The sequence below is a fragment of the Littorina saxatilis genome, linkage group LG13 (assembly GCF_037325665.1).
Source record: "Littorina saxatilis isolate snail1 linkage group LG13, US_GU_Lsax_2.0, whole genome shotgun sequence".
In the NCBI taxonomy this organism is placed as follows: Eukaryota; Metazoa; Mollusca; class Gastropoda; order Littorinimorpha; family Littorinidae; genus Littorina; species Littorina saxatilis.
The window spans coordinates 11,156,508-11,175,713 of record NC_090257.1 but is presented as its reverse complement, the minus strand read 5'-3'; the positions used below and the strand labels follow the sequence as shown (position 1 = coordinate 11,175,713).

The following is a 19,206-nucleotide window of genomic DNA, read 5'->3' as shown; positions in this document are numbered from 1 at the left end:
TTCCACTGGAGGACAACTCTTCTGGTTTGTCTGACCATCTGTAATGCTTTGGCCAGCTGTGGGAGTTTGTCGTTCTCTAGGGCCTGAAGGACTGAAAGGGCGTCCGAGAGGAAGACAACTTGGTAGCAAGGGTCTGCGGAGTCCTGAACCAAGGAGGCGGCCTGCATGAGAGCTTCTGCTTCTGCTTTATAGTTTGTGCAGTGTTTGCCAGTGGCAACGCTGGATGTAGCTGTATGTCCCCCAGGGAACTGGATGAGAATGCCTGCACCTCCATTGAGCACGGCGTTAGTTGCTGATCCATCGGTGTATACATGGATCCACGCCTCTTTTGGGTACTGTTCGTCGATCAGGGCTAAGGTGAGTGCCTGTCGAGCTGTGTCATTCTGATCTTCTCCTGAGGTAACATGTGGAACACTGGTGCAGATCTGGATGCCTGGTTTCTCTGTTGCCTTGGGGGTTTCCTCTTCTTCTTGAGTCAGAGGTAGAGTGTTCTGTGGGAGGACTTCCCTGTACTGTCGAGAAAGTCTCTTGCTCTCGTGTACAAAACTGCTCCGTTTGAGCCGGTTCTTGGTGAGGTTGCTCAGTCTGTGCTTCATGGGGTGGTCGGGTAGGCACTTGAGCTTCTCGGCCTGTACCATAGTCTTGGCTTCTCTTCTCTGACAGAGGGGTTGGATGGTGGTAAGCTTCTCCATTTCCTTGATGGGCGTGGATTTCATTGCACCAGTGATGAGTCGGAGGGCCTGGTTTTGCACACGGTCAAGGGTCTGCAGGTTTGTCTTGGCTGAGGTTGACCACGCTGTGGAGCCGTACTCGAGGTGGGGTCTGATTGTTCCCTGGTATACTGTCTTCAGTATCTTCTCGTTCGCTCCCCAGGTGGTACCTGCCAGCTTCCTGAGTATGGCTAGCTTGCGCCGGGCCTTCGTCTCTGCCTGTGCAATGTGTGGTTTCCAGGTCTGCCGTCTATCAAAGGTGACACCAAGGTACGTTGCTTCTTCATCCTCTCTCAGAGGAGTTCCACCAAGCCTAATGGTTCCGGCTTTCTGCTTTGGCGACAGTGTGAATAGGGTGGTGGAGGATTTCTCCTTGTTGATGGAGACGCACCAATCTTCTGCCCATGCGTTCAGCCTATCTGCCGCTTGCTGCATTCTGTAGGTGGCAGTACTTGCGTGCTCCTCCTTGCACCAGATCACAAGGTCGTCTGCGTAGAGAGCAGCTTTGATCCCCTTGGGCATCTCAGACACCAGATCGTCGATGAAGAGAAGGAAGAGTGTGGGGGAGAGGACTCCGCCCTGAGGGACGCCATGACGAAGGAGGAACTTCTTGCTTTTGGTCTGGTCGACGTTAACTCTTGCCCTGCGGTTATAGAGGTAAGAGCGAATCCACTGGTACATGTTGCTGGACACGCCTTTCCTCAGCAGTTTTACAAGGAGTCCATCTTTCCAGACCTTGTCAAAGGCCTTCTGAAGATCTATCCAGGTGACGAAGACCAGCTTCTGTTCCTGAAAGGCATCTTCAACTTCTTGCGCCAGGTAAGTGACCTGATCTTCAGTGCTGCGGAACTGTCGGAATCCAGCTTGTTCAGGGGCGAGGAGGTTCCTGGATTCCAGGTACCACCTGAGGCGCTCGTTCACAATTCTCTCCAGGGTCTTCACAACACAGCTGGTGAGGCTGATTGGGCGATAGCTGGTGGCCTTCTTTGGATCCTTCCCTTTTTTTAAGATGGGGATCATGATCGCTTCTCGCCAGAGTTGTGGTAGCGATCCTTCTTGCCAGCTGCTGTTGAAGACCTCGAGTAGCTTGTTCTCTGCTGCACTACCAAGGTGGGTTAGCATCTCGTTGGTGATGCTGTCTGGGCCAGGGGACTTCTTCGCCTTTGACTTTTTCAGAGCTGAGTGCAGCTCGTGGAGTGTGAGTGGTTGACTCATGGCGTCCACTGTCGACTGTCTGGCAGGTCTCTCTCTTTTCTCTCTTCTTGCTTCTCTCTGTTTCTCGGGGCTAACATGGAGGTTGCTCTCAGCTGCATAGCTTTCAGCAAATTGGTTGGCAGCATGCTTTCCAGTTAGCACCTTCCCGTTCTCTTCTAATGTGATCTTTCCTCTGCTGGTGTTCTCATCATTCAACTGCTTGGTGAGCCTCCAGAGCTTTCTGCCATCCTTCTCAAAGTTCAGAGAGCTTGTTTTCTCTTGCCAGCTTCTCCGTCTTGCCTGTAGCTTCTTTTTGAGAAATTTGGCTTTGGCTTCCTGGAGGCGGATGTTGTTGTTTTGTGACGGGTTGACTTCTGCTTCCCTTCTGGCGTCTGCCAGATCATCATCCAGTTCCTGCAATTCATTGTTCCAGTAGGGCTTATAGTCTCTCCTGGCACCCCTGGGAATGGACTCACGCGCTGTTCTGAGGATGCTCATGTTGAAGTCCTTCGCCACCATGTTGATGTCTCGACCCTCGACTCTGATGTCTTTGGTGAGTTCGCTGGTGCGGTGTCTAAAGAGGAACCAGTTCGCTCTTTTGTAGTTCCACCGTGGTAAGGAAGCTTCAGTGCAGGACTCCATGCCCAGGGTCAAAAAGACTGGCCGATGGTCACTTCCACCTAGCTGTTCTCCGACCTCTCTGCTGGTTAGCTGGTGCATGTCTTCCGTGCAGAAGGCTAGGTCAGGAGTTGATGTAGTGTGCCATCTTCTGGAGTAGAATGTAGGGCAGTCAAAGGGACTGTTCAAAAGGATGAGACCTTTGTCGTCCTGCCAGTTCTCCACCTCTTCTCCTCTCCGATCCAGGTGGTCATATCCCCAACTCTGTGAATGACTGTTGAAGTCACCCACCACGATGAAGTTGGAGGCCTTTGCGGGGATCGTGTCAAGGGCGAGGTGTCTATCATTGGGGCAGTAGAAGTTGACAAGATGGAATTCTGATGTCTTCGTCTGGATTCGAATCACCTGATATTCGGAGTCCTCCATGTGCGTTTCTATCAAACAGGCATTGATGTTGTTCCTGATGAGGGTCAGGATTCCTCCTTTGCTTCGGTCTGTTCTGTCGGACCTAAGGCATTGGTAGCCTCTCACTTTGAAGGACTTTTGGGGTGTCAGGTGCGTCTCCTGAATACAGCAGATGTTGATGTTCTTCTCATGCAGGATATGCTCCAACTCTGTCTTCTTGTTCAGGATACTTTCTGCGTTCCAGTGCATGACCTGAAAAGGTCGCTGCTGACTGGGTTTCTTCCTGGTTGTGGTGGTGCCAGTCGCTTTCCTCCCGCGTCCCCTGGCGTGACGAGACGGACGGGAGGGACCTCCAGTAGTTGGGGCTGGGTCCCTTTGAGGCATGGGACCCGACGCTGCTCCACCCTGGGGGGTCCTCAATGGGCGAGCGCCATTTCCATCTGTGCTGGTTGATTGTGTCATCATTTGCGTAAGTGCGTGTACCCGTGGTTTGTTAGAATGCGCCGTGCGGCCCGGGTCCTCCGTCTTCAGCATTCGGGGTTTTCTGTCGGGGTTACCTCACCCTTAGCTCATGGCCCGTACGTCCTACCCTGAGAGCACAGGGGGGAGGATTTGCCGGGATCCCACCCGGAGCCAGTTTGGTCCGCGGCCGCAAGCGGCTGATCTCCATATCTGAAGACCGTTCCCCTATCCGCCACCCGGGGACGCGCTGGGTTGGGGGTGGTCGCCCCACTGAAAATCCCACACTGGGTTAAGAAAGATCAGCCTGTCCCAGATTACTGCATCAATGTAATAATACAAGAATGCCTGCATATATTTACGGATTCCATCATAAAACTATGGAGATCTACTATCTGCACAAATAACAATCAAATTAAGATGCGGGACTCAACCGCGATGGAAGGCCGGAAAAAACAAGGGACTTGTTATCAAACGAGATGAGACACCCACACAAATGATCGACGAAGAAACCGGCAAACAGACAGATATTGCCATTGTTGTCAAGTAAAAAATGAACGGCTTTGGAGACAAGCAGCAATATTAAGAGGCTCCTGTCAAGAGAAACTGGAGGAAAAAGCATTGAAGCCACGGCGGCCCGAAAAGCTAGACGTATAGAGACCGCGTGACAAACATAGCCTCCCCCCCTCCCCCCTCCCCCCTTTGAATTTCTACTTTTGAACTATAAAACCCTTACTTTTTTCTTCATCGGAATGAATCAGTTAATGTATTATGTTGAAACAGTTTGCATTTCTTTTTCTTTTTTTTTCTTTTTTTTTTATGTACCCCATGGGGTTTCTTGAATACATCCTTTGCCTTGCCTTGCCTTGGTTATGGGATGCCAAAGAAAGCAGCAACTACTTATACTCAAATAAATCATTCAATATTTCAATGAATTAATGAAATGATAAATAAAATTGACCAATTAGCAAGTCAATAATGGATGAATCAATTGGTGATAGAAATATCGATCAATAATTTTACATATATAATTGTTATTCCTCAATGAAACATGCAGAAACAGGAAAACGAGAGACATGTATCCATCCATCCACTCAAGTAAGGACAGTGAATGCAAAAGCTTTATTTCCCAAGGATCATTACAAAGTAGTTACCAGCCTGCTTCTAACAAACACAGATCGATCCATTACCGTGGCAAGTCAGGGGCGGATCCAGGAGGGGTTCCGGGGTTTCCGGACCCCCCCCCCCCTCCCCTAGCCTAAAATGAATTACAAAATTATAATAAAATAAATAAATAAATTTTACAATAAAGAAAAACTGATGCTCCATTTTCATTGATTGTTATCAAAATTTCGACGATTTCGTTTCAATCATGTTCAACTTGTCTGAGATGTTTGTATGGATCCTAGCAGGGTTTTATAACTAGCGCCAGTCGCTGTTACCGTAGTCTGTACACCGTACACTTCATTATTATAATCTGGCTAAGTTTCAATAGTGGCGGATTTTACATCTTAATACAATAGATAAACGGGGAAAAAAAAAACATGTTTCGCGATTTTTTTTCGACATAAAAACCGCGTCTGCAGGAAGCGTCCTTTGTCAAAATTAAGTCTTCGTAAGAAATTCCCTTTCAAAATGCTTATCGCAAATCTTCACTTGTAGTAAATATAAATTTTCTGTGGTTTGATCATGTAAATGGTAAAAAGGTGTGAGAAACAAGTGTGTGTGTGTGTGGGGGGGGTTGCACAGTGTCATCAAACATCAAAACTATTTCAAAACTTCCAATAGGATTTGTTTGGTTGTCTTTCCTCTGAAAACGGCGTATGGCTGCCTAAAATGGCGGGGTAAAAAACGGTCATACACGTAAAATTCCACTCGTGCAAAAACACGAGTGTACGTGGGAGTTTCAGCCCACGAACGCAGAAGAAGAAGAAGAAGAAGTTTGGTTGTCTATTGTCAGGAATGTTTATTCCATAAAAGTGTTGCGGAAGGAAAGACTACAGATTATTTTTAAATCTAACTTGATGTAACGTGGGAGATGTATTTTGTGGCACAGACAGACACTGTCATGTGTAAATACATGTATGTTTAACACGAAAATAACAAGAGGCGAAGCCTTCAAGGCTCACGTAAGAAATCGACAAACAGTAACACAAACTCAATCACTCCGTCACACACACACACACACACACACACACACACACACACACACACACACACACACACACACACAGTAAGCATAGGTGACACTGTGCAAGAAAACGAGACACTAGATCTAGATCTGTCTGTCTGCATGTAGCCTACTTATACACGACTGCCAACTAGTCTCGGCCCGCTCAAAATAACAATGACCGAGACATTCCTTCGCGTGACGTCTAACCCTCTTACGCCATAATGTGACGTCTTCAAATGACGAAATGTTAAAGTTTCTACCACAGACATACACACGCACGCACGCACATACGCACGCACAGACAGACAAAGTTACGATCGCATAGGCTACACTTACGTGAGCCAAAAAGCACTTCCGGGGGCTTGCTTACATGGACCATAGATGCGGGGAGGAGTAGGCCTGGGATGGGGGTTGGGGGCTGGGTGGTAGCTGGTGTGCAGCGGTGCGGAGAAAAAAGAGTGTGCGTGACACCATAGATTTTTTTCCTGTTGATGAATTTCGCCTGTCAAACTTGACATTTTCTACAGGATATTAGAACACTACAAACGCTCTCCCCACCAAGCTCCGACGCACTCACTAACACTTCGCTTTATTGCAGAAAATGGACAAATAATAACCCACTGGAACATACGCTCGAGTGTTTTCCGCAGACAATGGACATATAAGTGCTCTTGCCCTGGAAACAATCTTTACGATGGGGAAAATGGGTAGCGGTGGACTCATTAGCCATGTAATATAACCAAACACTATAATGTTTTGAAGGGTTTTAATATGGCGAAACACGGTTTCATGTTACGTTACACGAACACAATGGAGACTTTCCGGAGGATATGAAAATTACAGGTGCAGTCTCACCTGTATTCTCCTTGCCTCTTCAACGAGAGAAAGGCCGTTTTTATTATTACATATAGAACACACACAGATATTGTAGATCGAAAACAGATACAGCATGGGTAGAGAAAATGTCACCGTAGGAGGAGAATATTACTTGATGGCCACTCAACCGTTTCGTGATGTGCATGATTACGAGGGTAAAGGGTCAGCAAGAGGCAGACTTGACGGTGCTGTTGTTAACACTTTGCCCCGAACCCTCGTATGTCTCGTATATATAGGCTAAACGGGAGCGAGTTTCGTTTCGACATCGACTGAGCATCGACTGTGCTGTAGATCCAGGTTTCGTGAAAGTTGTTCACTGGAGAGGAACGGCAATTAGCAAATATGTTGTGGTTTCTGAGCTTGCTGCTGGTTCTGTTGGGATGCCTGGGTAAGTCTGTAGTTAAGAAATGACTTTTGTTGTTGTTGTCTGATTGTCTGTTTGTGTGCCTGTTTTTGTTTTTGTTTGTGTAGGTTTGTTCTAGTCTTGGGCTCTTTGTATCGTCCTCTCCCTTCACTTCCTTTCTTAACCCTTGTTTTCTTAATTTATATAATTTTGTTTTATCAAAACTGCTTGCAGAAAAAATAGATCAAGTAAGTCGGACATTTTTGCTTAGTAACATAAACCTCAAGCTCCAAAATTAAGCAACCTTTTTCTTTAAACAATGCATTTATTAACTTTGATTAACTTTATTCAATTAGCTGTGTCAACGGCATCCATCCAAAGCGTGGCTATAATGATGGCTTCCTCTGAGAACAGATTCACGATCTTCACGTGTCGTCAACACAGCTCAGTTTCACCAAAGGGCTCACTATAGCAAAATACACGTTTTTGGTCATCACTTTTTGACAATCGCTAAAACAATCAGAAATGGCACGGCATGGCAACAACTAAATCATTGAGGCGGTTCATGGTTTGAAGTGTATTTTTGAGGCAGGGCGGTTTGTCTGTGAGCTGCTGTCTATACATCTTCCTAAACAACGATATCGTTATTCGGATAGTTTCTTAGTACGGATTTCAAAAATTCCCCCAAAATAAAGATAGAAACGTCACTAGTTGAAAAATCATTCTGTGTGTAAGGAGACTTAGTTTGCACCCGAAAATCCGCCTTATTGGTTGTTTAAGGCCACAGCAATGTCAGAAAGTGTATGGATGGAGTCCCGCGTAACGTCATCGACCTTTCTAGGAAAGCTACTCTTGCCTAGGACTTTACACTTGAGGACGATGACTTCAGGAATGATAATGCAGGAAAAGTTGGGCCCTATAAGGCCAAAAAAAAAAAATAGGTGTGGTTACGGTAACATAGCCAAAAAAAATAGGGTAGGTAGGTAGGCAATCACTTTTTTTTTTAAACTTTTTTTTTCTAATGTGTACAAATTAAACCTACTTGACAGGGAAATAAGTGTGCGACACGGGCGCTTTCGCTTTCATTGCGTTTTTTGCACTCGTTTTTTTTTTTTTTTTTTTTTTTTTTTTGACAAATGTAATAAAAAGTTATAGGATCGGCCCCTAAAAATAGGGTAGGTCGGGTTACCGTAACTACACCTATTTTTTTTTAGGCCTAACTAAACCACCATGGACGAGCGAGCAGGCCGATATCTTAATCTGGCTGTTATCAATCACATCGAGTGTATTTGCCTCAGCGGGACCTACCGCAAACGACAACCAGTTCTAAACAGACCAGTCACACTGTTCTGCCTCCACGTTTGTTCGAAAACTCAACAACAAATTAAACTGTGCGCAGATAGTGTCACCATTTTAATTGACTTGATACTTGCGTCTCCTGCGTCATGCGGTGAAAAACTGGAAAAAAATAAAATAACATAAGACCAAAAAGCTATTTGCACAAAAAAAGTCCGTACCGCGGAACCACACACCAATAAACAAAACTACACTGTTCCCGACCTACTAAGCATCCAAATATCGGAGCACGGAAAATGAAAATGAACAAAAAGCATAGAGCACGCTGTGCCAATAAACCCCCAAAATAAACCAACCACACGCATTCCACTCTACCTCACACAAGCAAATTATAGAACAAAAACCTCAAATAAACTTTCAGAAATAAACCATCTAGGGCGCACATTAAACTGGAGATATTTCAGAATTAAGCTTTAGAAAGTGTTTTCTGTTTGCGTAGGCTATGATATGAAGTGTCCGTTCGATATGATGCCTTTTTCAGCACATCGGAGCCACGATTCACTGGCGATGGCCTGCAGTGATCGCTAAGCACGCGTGTTTCACAAGCTCCCGTGACTTCAAGCGAAACTTACGTGAACTCAGGCAAAACACGTTGTTGGCTATCACTTTGGGGCAAGCGATCATTGCCGCAACAAATCGTAAACTCCGATGTGTATATTTTCGAAAGAAATGGGGTGATATCGACAGGACACTGCACAGCATACACATCGGAGACAATTATTCGCTGCGATCTTGGTTTTAACTGGCCTACCACGTGTAATTGTAATCGGGGCGCAATATCCTAAAAGAGTTATTTTCGGAAAACGTCTTTTGGATGACGTTAAATACCTAATAATAGCGTGCTGCTCAGTTAGACGTGGATGAAGTTCTCTACTACTCTCCTTTTTGGTTTACGTCCAAGTAGGCGTTGGTATACACAATTACGAGCTAGCTTCCAGAAAATAGTTGACAAAGCATAGCTTCTGATAGACTGTTACCAAAATAGTTAATTGACAATGATTATGTACAATGCTATATCATGGAAATGTTATTGAACTTATCAATCAATGTATTGTTCTCTTAACTATTCTAAATAAGTATTTGGTATATAGATATTTCTGTACGTATATAAATACAAATCATTGTACACCAGTATTGTACAAATGAGAGACTCCGGTAGGCTCAGGGTGTAAAGGATAGGGGGATAACTTGTGCCGCGCGATTAATTGGTCCACCGCCAGTTCTCTAAAAATTGCTGATGGAAAGCTCTACCAGGTTATGGAACAAACGGGCACTTTGACTGGCTGACACTTGCTGGCAAAAATATGGCTTCAAAAAGAGGCAAAGTTTGAATAGAATGGGCCGAATCCGGAACTCAAACTGTTAAAAGAGTAGCGAATGCATGCAGTGGGCGATTGGAGGATAGTCCCTACTGTGAGGCTTCCGTGTGCATGTTGAGTTTTAATTGTCCTCTGAAAATAAATGTTAGAGCATTGTGTTGTGTGTTTTTACATTTAGTCAAGTTTTGACTACATGTTTTAACATAGAGGGGGAATCGAGACGAGGGTCGTGGTGTATGTGTGTCTGTGTGTGTGTGTGTGTGTGTGTGTGTGTGTGTGTGTGTGTGTGTGTGTGTGTGTGTGTGTGTGTGTGTGTGTGTGTGTGTGTGTGTGTTTGTGTGTGTAGAGCGATTCAAAGTAAACTACTCGACCGATCTTTATGAAATTTGACATGGGAGTTCCTGGGTATGATATCCCCGGAATTTTTTTCATTTTTTCGATAAATGTCTTTGATGACGTCATATCCGGCTTTTTGTAAAAGTTGAGGCGGCACTGTCACACCCTCATTTTTCAATCAAATTGATTGAAATTTTGGCCAAGCAATCTTCGACAAAGGCCGGACTTCGGTATTGCATTTCAGCTTGGTGGCTTAAAAATTAATTAATGACTTTGGTCATTAAAAATCTGAAAATTGTAATAAAAATAAAAATTGTAAAACGTTCCAAATTTACGTTCATCTTATTCTTCATTATGTTCTGATTCCAAAAACATATAAATATGTTATATTCGGATTAAAAACAAGCTCTGAAAATTAAAAATATTAAAAATTATGATCAAACTTAAATTTTCGAAATCAATTTAAAAACACTTTCATCTTATTCCTTGTTGGTTCCTGATTCCAAAAACATATAAATATGATATGTTTGGATTAAAAACACGCTCAGAAAGTTAAAACGAAGAGAGGTACAGTAAAGCGTGCTATGAAGCACAGCGCAACCGCTACCGCGCCAAACAGGCTCGTCACTTTCACTGCCTTTTGCACTAGCGGCGGACTACGTTCAATTTCATTCTGTGAGTTCCACAGCTTGACTAAATGTAGTAATTTCGCCTTACGCGACTTGTTTTTCTTTCTCTTTCAATGTTTATGCACGCCTGTGTGATACCGTGACAGATATCTGTGATCAGTTTTGATACCAATTCGTTGTAGTGATGTCCACATCACACTGTGAATTGCGAGATGTACAGATAAAAGGGGATGGCTGCAAATGTAAATGTTGCGACATGCAGTGTTGCGAAATATGGGAGCAGGTCACGGTGGTGTGCGCGTGTGTGTGTGTGTGTGTGTGTGTGCGTGCGTGAGTGAGTGAGTGAGTGAGTGTGCGTGCGTGCGTGCATGCGTGCGTGCGTGCGTGCGTGCGTGCGTGCGTGTGTCCGTGCGTGCGGGTGTGCGTGCGTGCGTGCGTGTGAACGAGGCCTGAACCAGCAACTGTTTACCGTGATACACAAACGAAAGAGTAAATGCAATATTCACGCCATGAAAATGCGAACATTCAGGCCATATAGTTAAAAAAAAAAAAAAACAGCGTGGTACTAATCACCTGTAACAGACATGCCGACAAGCACGGTAAAGTTAATGAGATTGGGGGACAAGTTGGAGGTTGCGGTAACTGGGTGGCCGAGTGGTAACGCACTTGCGCTCGGAAGCGAGAGGTTGCGAGTTCGACCCTGGGTCAGGGCGTTAGCAATTTTCTCCCCCCTTTCCTAACCTAGGTGGTGGGTTCAAGTGCTAGTCTTTCGGGTGAGACGAAAAACCGAGGTCCCTTCGTGTACACTACATTGGGGTGTGCACGTTAAAGATCCCACGATTGACAAAAGGGTCTTTCCTGGCAAAATTGTATAGGCATAGATAAAAATGTCCACCAAAATACCCGTGTGACTTGGAATAATAGGCCGTGAAAAGTAGGATATGCGCCGAAATGGCTGCGATCTGCTGGTCGATGTGAATGCGTGATGTATTGTGTAAAAAAATTCCATCTCACACGGCATAAATAAATCCCTGCGCCTTGAATATGTGCGCGATATAAATTGCATAAATAAATTTAAAACATCCCTGCGCTTAGAACTGTACCCACGGAATACGTGCGATATAAGCCTCATATTGATTGATTGATTGATCTTGCGCTTCAATGCAGGATCACCCACTGCATTACAAATTGTCGTGAAAGAAAGAAAGAAGATGAGGAGGTGCGTGAGTTTTCCTAAAAAAGAACTGATCATAACGTGCATGACAAAGACGGCTGATGCACACACAAAAAGATGCTAAAAAATATGGAGGAGCGCTGGCCGTTAGTAGACACACTCAATACATACGTCAGAAGACTATGCTGCCGTTTGCTGACAAAACCGAGTAAGTCCATTTTTTTTCAAAAATGATATTTTTTGTTCATCAAAAAGAAGAAATCAATGCGCATCTTTTGTGTTAATTTCTACTTTTTAGAGTGCTTAGATAAGCAGATATGAACAGGTAAGTCCACAACCAAAAACAACTTTTTAAGTGTGCATGAATGTTTTGACAAAACCAAGTAAGTCCAAAGACGTCATTTTAAGTTTAGAACTCACAAATGACGTCATTTAAAGTTTAGAACACACAAATGACGTCATTCGATAAGGCGAGACATAATGACTTTTATTTCAAACATGTTTCTTCTCTATATGATTCTCCTGACGATCCTTGTCTCCCTCTCTCCCTCCCTCCCTCCCTCCCTCCATCTCTCTTTCTATCCCTCTCTACCTCTCTCGCTATCTCTCTCCCTCTTCCTCCCTCTCTCAATTTCCCCCTTTCGCTCTCTCCTCCTCCCTCTCCCCTCATCCCTCTATCCCTACCGCCAACAATCGACTTTTCTCTACCTCCCTCCTTCCCTCTGTCCCTCCATCACACTCTCTTTCTCTCCCTCCCTCCCCCTCTCTCTCCCTCCTACTCTCCCTCCTTATCTCCCTACCCCTCTCTCACTCCCTCCCTCCTCTCTCTCTCCCACCATCCAACTATCTCTTTCCCTCCCTCCCTCCCTCCCTCCCTCCCTCCCCTCTCTCCCTACCTCCATCCCTCCCACACTTCCTCCCCTCCCTCTTCTTCCTCCCTCCCTATCTTCCTCCCTCCCCTTCTCTCACTCCCTCCTCTCTCTCTCCCTCCATCCCACTATTTCTTCCCCCCCCCTCCCTCCCTCTCTCCCTCCCTCCCTCTTCTTTCCTGCCTCCCTCAATCCCACTAAGTCTCTCCCTCCCTCTCTTTCTCTCTCTTCCTTCCCCTCTCCCTCTCTCCTTTCCTTCCTCTCTCTCCCTCCCTTCCCCCTTCTCTCTCACTCAATCCCTCAATCTATCCTCCCCCCTCCCTCTCTCTCCCTCAGTCCATTCCTATATCTCTCTCTTCCTTCCCATTTATCTCTCCCTCCATAGCTCTCCCCCCCCCCCCCCTCCCTCTCACCTTCCCTCTGTTTCTCCCTCTCTCCACCCCTCTTTCCATCTCTCTATCTCCCTCCCTCCCTTTATTTCTCTCTCTCTCTCTCTCCATCCCTCCCTCCCGCCCCCCCCCCCCCCCCCACCCCTGCTTTCTCTCATCTCTCTCTTCTCTCTTACTCTCTCTCACTCCCTGTCTAGTCTCTCCCCCTCTCTCTCTCTCTCTCTCTTTCCATCTTGTGCAGATTCGTCACTGTTTTGTCATTTCTCTTGACAACACTTCTTCTTCCAAATATTCTGGTAAAACCAAGTAAGTCCGCTTGCTTAGATCTGCGCATTTTTTGTTAGATCTGATATTGGGGGGAAAAGTGGTAAAACCAAGTAAGTCCACAAAATGCCCAACAAAACCAAAACCATCCATCAGATTATTATGAAAATCGGGTTTTAAACGTAAATTAATGCTATTTATCTTATTATCTCGGTTGTTTGATCTAGATAATCATCACTTTTGAGACATTTTATCAAACAGTAAAAGTCGTTTTTCTCGGAAGTAGCGTCAGTGGACTTACTCGGTTTTGTCAGCACACGGCAGTATGAACCGTTGTCTCCCCTTTCTCTTTAATTTCCCTCTATTAACATTCAAATCTAATTATACTCAGAGTGGCTGCATGATCTATCTTTTCACTTTCTAGTTTTCTACGTTCAATGTTGTCGTTTCTGTTTAGTACCAGGTTACGCTGGGTGATATTGTTGTTTTTTAGTGGGTTTTTTATGATCTGTGCGTGACAAGAAGTACCATAATTATTGGTGATAATGTGATAAACGTAATTCGTTTGAAATTGTATTCAAATTGTTTGTTTTTTATCGAGACAGAGAATAAACAAAAACAAAACGAGAATTATTTGGAAGATCAAAGCCGATTAATCAAAATTATAACCAGAATTGATCATCTTTTGTGGCTAGAATGTATATGAAGTTTATATAATTGTTTACTAAACAACAGCAACTCGCAGGCTCGCCACTAACAATCACTAAAGAACACTTTGTAGAAATTGTTCCGTTCTCAATTATTAGCACTCTTCCAAACAGATGAAACGTGATAAGTTTATAAACAAAGAGATGGTCGATGCGTGTACACAAGTTGGAATTTTTGATGAGTGGATGATTGGATAGATGGATGGATGGATGGATGGATAAATAAAAATGTCTCTATTTACATTTAGTCAAGTTTTGACTAATTGTTTTAACATAGAGGGGGAATCGAGACGAGGGTTGTGGTGTATGTGTGTATGTGTGTCTGTGTGTGTGTATGTGTGTCTGTGTGTGTGTGTGTGTGTGTTTGTGTCTGTCTGTGTGTGTGTGTGTGTAGAGCGATTCAGAGTAAACTACTCGACCGATCTTTATGAAATTTTACATGAGAGTTCCTGGGTATGATATTCCCTGACATTTTCTTTCTCATTTTTTCGATAAATGTCTTTGATGACGTCATATCCGGCTTTTTGTAAAAGTTGAGGCGGCACTGTCACACGCTCATTTTTCAATCAAATTGATTGAAATTTTGGCCAAGCAATCTTCGACGAAGGCCGGACTTTGCTATTGCATTTCAGCTTGGTGGCTAAAACATTAATTAATGACTTTGGTCATTAAAGGTTCTTGTCTACATTTTTATACCGAAATCGCCATTTGACCATTAAAATGCAGAGTCTATTATCTACAAATATCAACAATACACCCCCTTTCGATCAGGAAAGACGAAGCCAGTGTAGCCGTTTGAAAATTCATTGTAGTATTCCAGCGTAGTACTCATAGTAGGATATCCCTATTTGGAAAATGCCAAGCGCAAAACTCCTCTCAAATCCCGTGCATTTCGTGCGTTTAAAAAAAAGCGTGGACAGCGCTCCAGTGTCAAACTGTTGCTGCACTTGTTTGGGCGTGGCTATAAGCATAGGGACATGAATTTGATTGGTCAGTATTTTTTAGGCAAAGCACATGTTCTCAGCAAACAGAAAACAAAATATTGGAAGCGTGAGTCACGCTACCCAAAAATAAAATCTTTTTTTACATATATTTTTTTTCTATAACTTTTTTTCCCATGGTTCATTCATCATCTGACATAACTTTTAGCGAAATCTAACCATAAGATTATTGAAACAAGTCGCGTAAGGCGAAAATACAATATTTAGTCAAGTAGCTGCCATTTTTCAGCAAGACCGTATACTCGTAGCATCGTCAGTCCACCGCTCATGGCAAAGGCAGTGAAATTGACAAGAAGAGCGGGGTAGTAGTTGCGCTAAGAAGGATAGCACGCTTTTCTGTACCTCTCTTTGTTTTAACTTTCTGAGCGTGTTTTTAATCCAAACATATCATATCTATATGTTTTTGGAATCAGGAACCGACAAGGAATAAGATGAAAGTGTTTTTAAATTGATTTGGACAATTTAATTTTGATAATAATTTTTATATATTTAATTTTCAGAGCTTGTTTTTAATCCGAATATAACATATTTATATGTTTTTGGAATCAGCAAATGATGGAAAATAAGATAAACGTAAATTTGGATCGTTTTATAAATTTTTATTTTTTTTTACAATTTTCCGATTTTTAATGACCAAAGTCATTAATTAATTTTTAAGCCACCAAGCTGAAATGCAATACCGAACCCCGGGCTTCGTCGAAGATTACTTGACCAAAATTTCAACCAATTTGGTTGAAAAATGAGGGCGTGACAGTGCCGCCTCAACTTTCACGAAAAGCCGGATATGACGTCATCAAAGACATTTATCAAAAAAATGAAAAAAACGTTCGGGGATTTCATACCCAGGAACTCTCATGTCAAATTTCATAAAGATCGGTCCAGTAGTTTAGTCTGAATCGCTCTACACACACACACACACACACACACACGCACGCACACACATACGCACATACACCACGACCCTCGTTTCGATTCCCCCTCGATGTTAAAATATTTAGTCAAAACTTGACTAAATATAAAAAAGCAAAATTGTAGACGACCACCTTTAAAAATCTGAAAATTGTAATAATTTTTTGGTATTATAAAACGTTTCAAAATTACGTTCATCTTATTCTTCATCATTTTCTGATTCCAAAAACATATAAATATGTTATATTCGGATTAAAAACAAGCTCTGAAAATTTAAAATATAAAAATTATGATCAAAATTAAATTTCCGAAATCGATTTAAAAACAATTTCATCTTATTCCTTGTCGGTTCCTGATTCCAAAAACATATAGATATGATATGTTTGGATTAAAAACACGCTCAGAAAGTTATAACGAAGAGAGGTACAGAAAAGCGTGCTATGCAGCACAGCGAAACCACTACCGCGCTATACAGGCTCGTCAGTTTCACTCCGTTTTGCACGAGCGGCGGACTACGGTCATTGTGAAAAAATGCAATGCGTTCAGTTTCATTCTGTGAGTTCCACAGCTTGACTAAATGTAGTAATTTCGCCTTACGCGACTTGTTCCTGTTTCTGTATGATTCATTGAGGAATAAAATTTCTATTTGTAAATTGATTGATCGATATTTCTATCACCAGTGGTTTTTTATTAATCAATTAATTGATTCATCAATTATAATTGATTTGCTAATTTGTCAATTAATTATTTACTTAATTCGCTGAACTATTGAATGATTTATCAATTTCATGATTTATGAACTCATAGACTCATTGATTTCTTTCTTTTTATATTTAGTCAAGTTTTGACTAAATATTTTAACATCGAGGGGGAATCGAAACGAGGGTCGTGGTGTATGTGCGTGTGTGCGTGTGTGTGTGTGTCTGTGTGTGTGTGTGTGTAGAGCGATTCAGACTAAACTACTGGACCGATCTTTATGAAATTTGACATGAGAGTTCCTGGGTATGAAATCCCCGAACGTTTTTTTCATTTTTTTGATAAATGTCTTTGATGACGTCATATCCGGCTTTTCGTGAAAGTTGAGGCGGCACTGTCACGCCCTCATTTTTCAACCAAATTGGTTGAAATTTTGGTCAAGTACTCTTCGACGAAGCCCGGGGTTCGGTATTGCATTTCAGCTTGGTGGCTTAAAAATTAATTAATGACTTTGGTCATTAAAAATCTGAAAATTGTAAAAAAAATTAAAAATTTATAAAACGATCCAAATTTACGTTTATCTTATTCTCCATCATTTGCTGATTCCAAAAACATATCAATATGTTATATTTGGATTAAAAACAAGCTCTGAAAATTAAATATATAAAAATTATTATCAAATTTTTTTTTTCGAAATCAATTTAAAAACACTTTCATCGTATTCCTTGTCGGTTCCTGATTCCAAAAATATATAGATATGATATGTTTGGATTAAAAACACGCTCAGAAAGTTAAAACGAAGAGAGGTACAGAAAAGCGTGCTATCCTTCTTAGCGCAACGAATACCCCGCTCTTCTTGTCAATTCCACGGGCACTGCCTTTGCCACGGGCGGTGGAGTGACGATGCTACGAGTATACGGTCTTGCTGCGTTCAGTTTCATTCTGTGAGTTCGACAGCTACTTGACTAAATATTGTATTTTCGCCTTACGCGACTTGTTGTTTTTCTCTCAAAGGAAACGACTTGAGTTGATTTCGTTATTTTTCCCCTTTCACACCCCCCCCCCCCCCCCCCCCTTAGGAATGTGTATTACTTTTAGTCTGTATGCCTGTGCCCTTGACATCATCCAACCACTTCTCTCCTGTTTTATTCATTTCCGTTCCTAGAGTTCCTTCCCTTTTTTGCGTGTTTCATCTCCATTTTCTTTCAAACCTTGTTCGTTCCGTGTTGCGTCTGCTTTTTATATTTAGTCAAGTTTTGACTAAATATTTTAACATCGAGGGGGAATCGAAACGAGGGTCGTGGTGTATGTGCGTGTGTCTGTGTGTCTGTGTGTCTGTGTGTGTGTGTGTGTGTGTGTGTGTGTAGAGCGATTCAGACTAAACTACTGGACCGATCTTTATGAAATTTGACATGAGAGTTCCTGGGTATGAAATCCCCGAACGTTTTTTTCATTTTTTTGATAAATGTCTTTGATGACGTCATATCCGGCTTTTCGTGAAAGTTGAGGCGGCACTGTCACGCCCTCATTTTTCAACCAAATTGGTTGAAATTTTGGTCAAGTAATCTTCGACGAAGCCCGGGGTTCGGTATTGCATTTCAGCTTGGTGGCTTAAAAATTAATTAATGACTTTGGTCATTAAAAATCGGAAAATTGTAAAAAAAAATAAAAATTTATAAAACGATCCAAATTTACGTTCATCTTATTCTCCATCATTTGCTGATTCCAAAAACATATAAATATGTTATATTCGGATTAAAAACAAGCTCTGAAAATTAAATATATAAAAATTATTATCAAAATTAAATTGTCCAAATCAATTTAAAAACACTTTCATCTTATTCCTTGTCGGTTCCTGATTCCAAAAACATATAGATATGATATGTTTGGATTAAAAACACGCTCAGAAAGTTAAAACAAAGAGAGGTACAGAAAAGCGTGCTATCCTTCTTAGCGCAACTACTACCCCGCTCTTCTTGTCAATTTCACTGCCTTTGCAATGAGCGGTGGCCTGACGATGCTACGAGTAAAATGGCATTGCGTTCAGTTTCATTCTGTGAGTTCGACAGCTACTTGACTAAATATTGTATTTTCGCCTTACGCGACTTGTTGTTGTCTTTTGTGTTCTTGTTTTTCCTGATGAAGCTTCCAGAAGCGAAAATTCGTTATCGTCTTGTATCGTCTTTGTATCGGTGAGTACAGTAATCCTTTGTTTTTTAACTTCGTTATTTGTGTTTTTACTCTCTGAAAGGAAACGACATGAGAGTGAACGGTGCTCAGAGTTATCGAAAAGGGAAGGCAACAGAAACGCACAGCTGCCATTACGTGAGGCAAGTTTCTGATTCCATGCGTAGCCCCGAGGAGATGCGACCAGACGGGTTGAACAGCACGTTTTACAAAAAATACACCGAAGCCTATGGCATACCTATTCTTGGTGAGTACGTTTGCTCTTTACGTTTATGTGTCGTTGGTTAGGGGTACGGGTGAGTGGGTCGGAAAGGGGGTAGCGTTTGCAGCAGTGGAGGGGGGGGGGGGGGGTTGAGGTTGTGTGTGTTTGTTTGAGTGTGTGTGTGCATTTGTGTGTGTGTGTGTGTGTGTGTGTAGGGGGAGGGGTTGGGGGGAAGCAGTGCTGGCAGACGTGAGTGATGTGGGTGAGTATGTCACTGTGTGTGACTAGGCGCGCGCCGCGCGCGCGTGCTTGCATTCGTGCGTGCGTGCGTGCGTGCGTGCGGAGGGTGGGTGGGTGGGTGGGGGTGTTTATAGGTCTAGACATCATTCT

General features: G+C 42.9%; 1 protein-coding gene across 1 annotated transcript in view; it reads left to right on the top strand.

Moving 5' to 3' along the window:
* Window positions 1-6,677: 6,677 nt before the first annotated feature.
* LOC138983580 (uncharacterized) overlaps window positions 6,678-19,206 on the top strand; it is a 20,176-nt gene continuing 7,647 nt past the window's right edge. Inside the window, exons 1-2 of the mRNA XM_070356855.1 lie at window positions 6,678-6,823; window positions 18,679-18,861. Coding sequence (XP_070212956.1) covers window positions 6,778-6,823; window positions 18,679-18,861 — 229 coding nt within the window. The 5' untranslated portion in view covers window positions 6,678-6,777. The remainder of the gene's footprint in view (window positions 6,824-18,678; window positions 18,862-19,206) is intronic.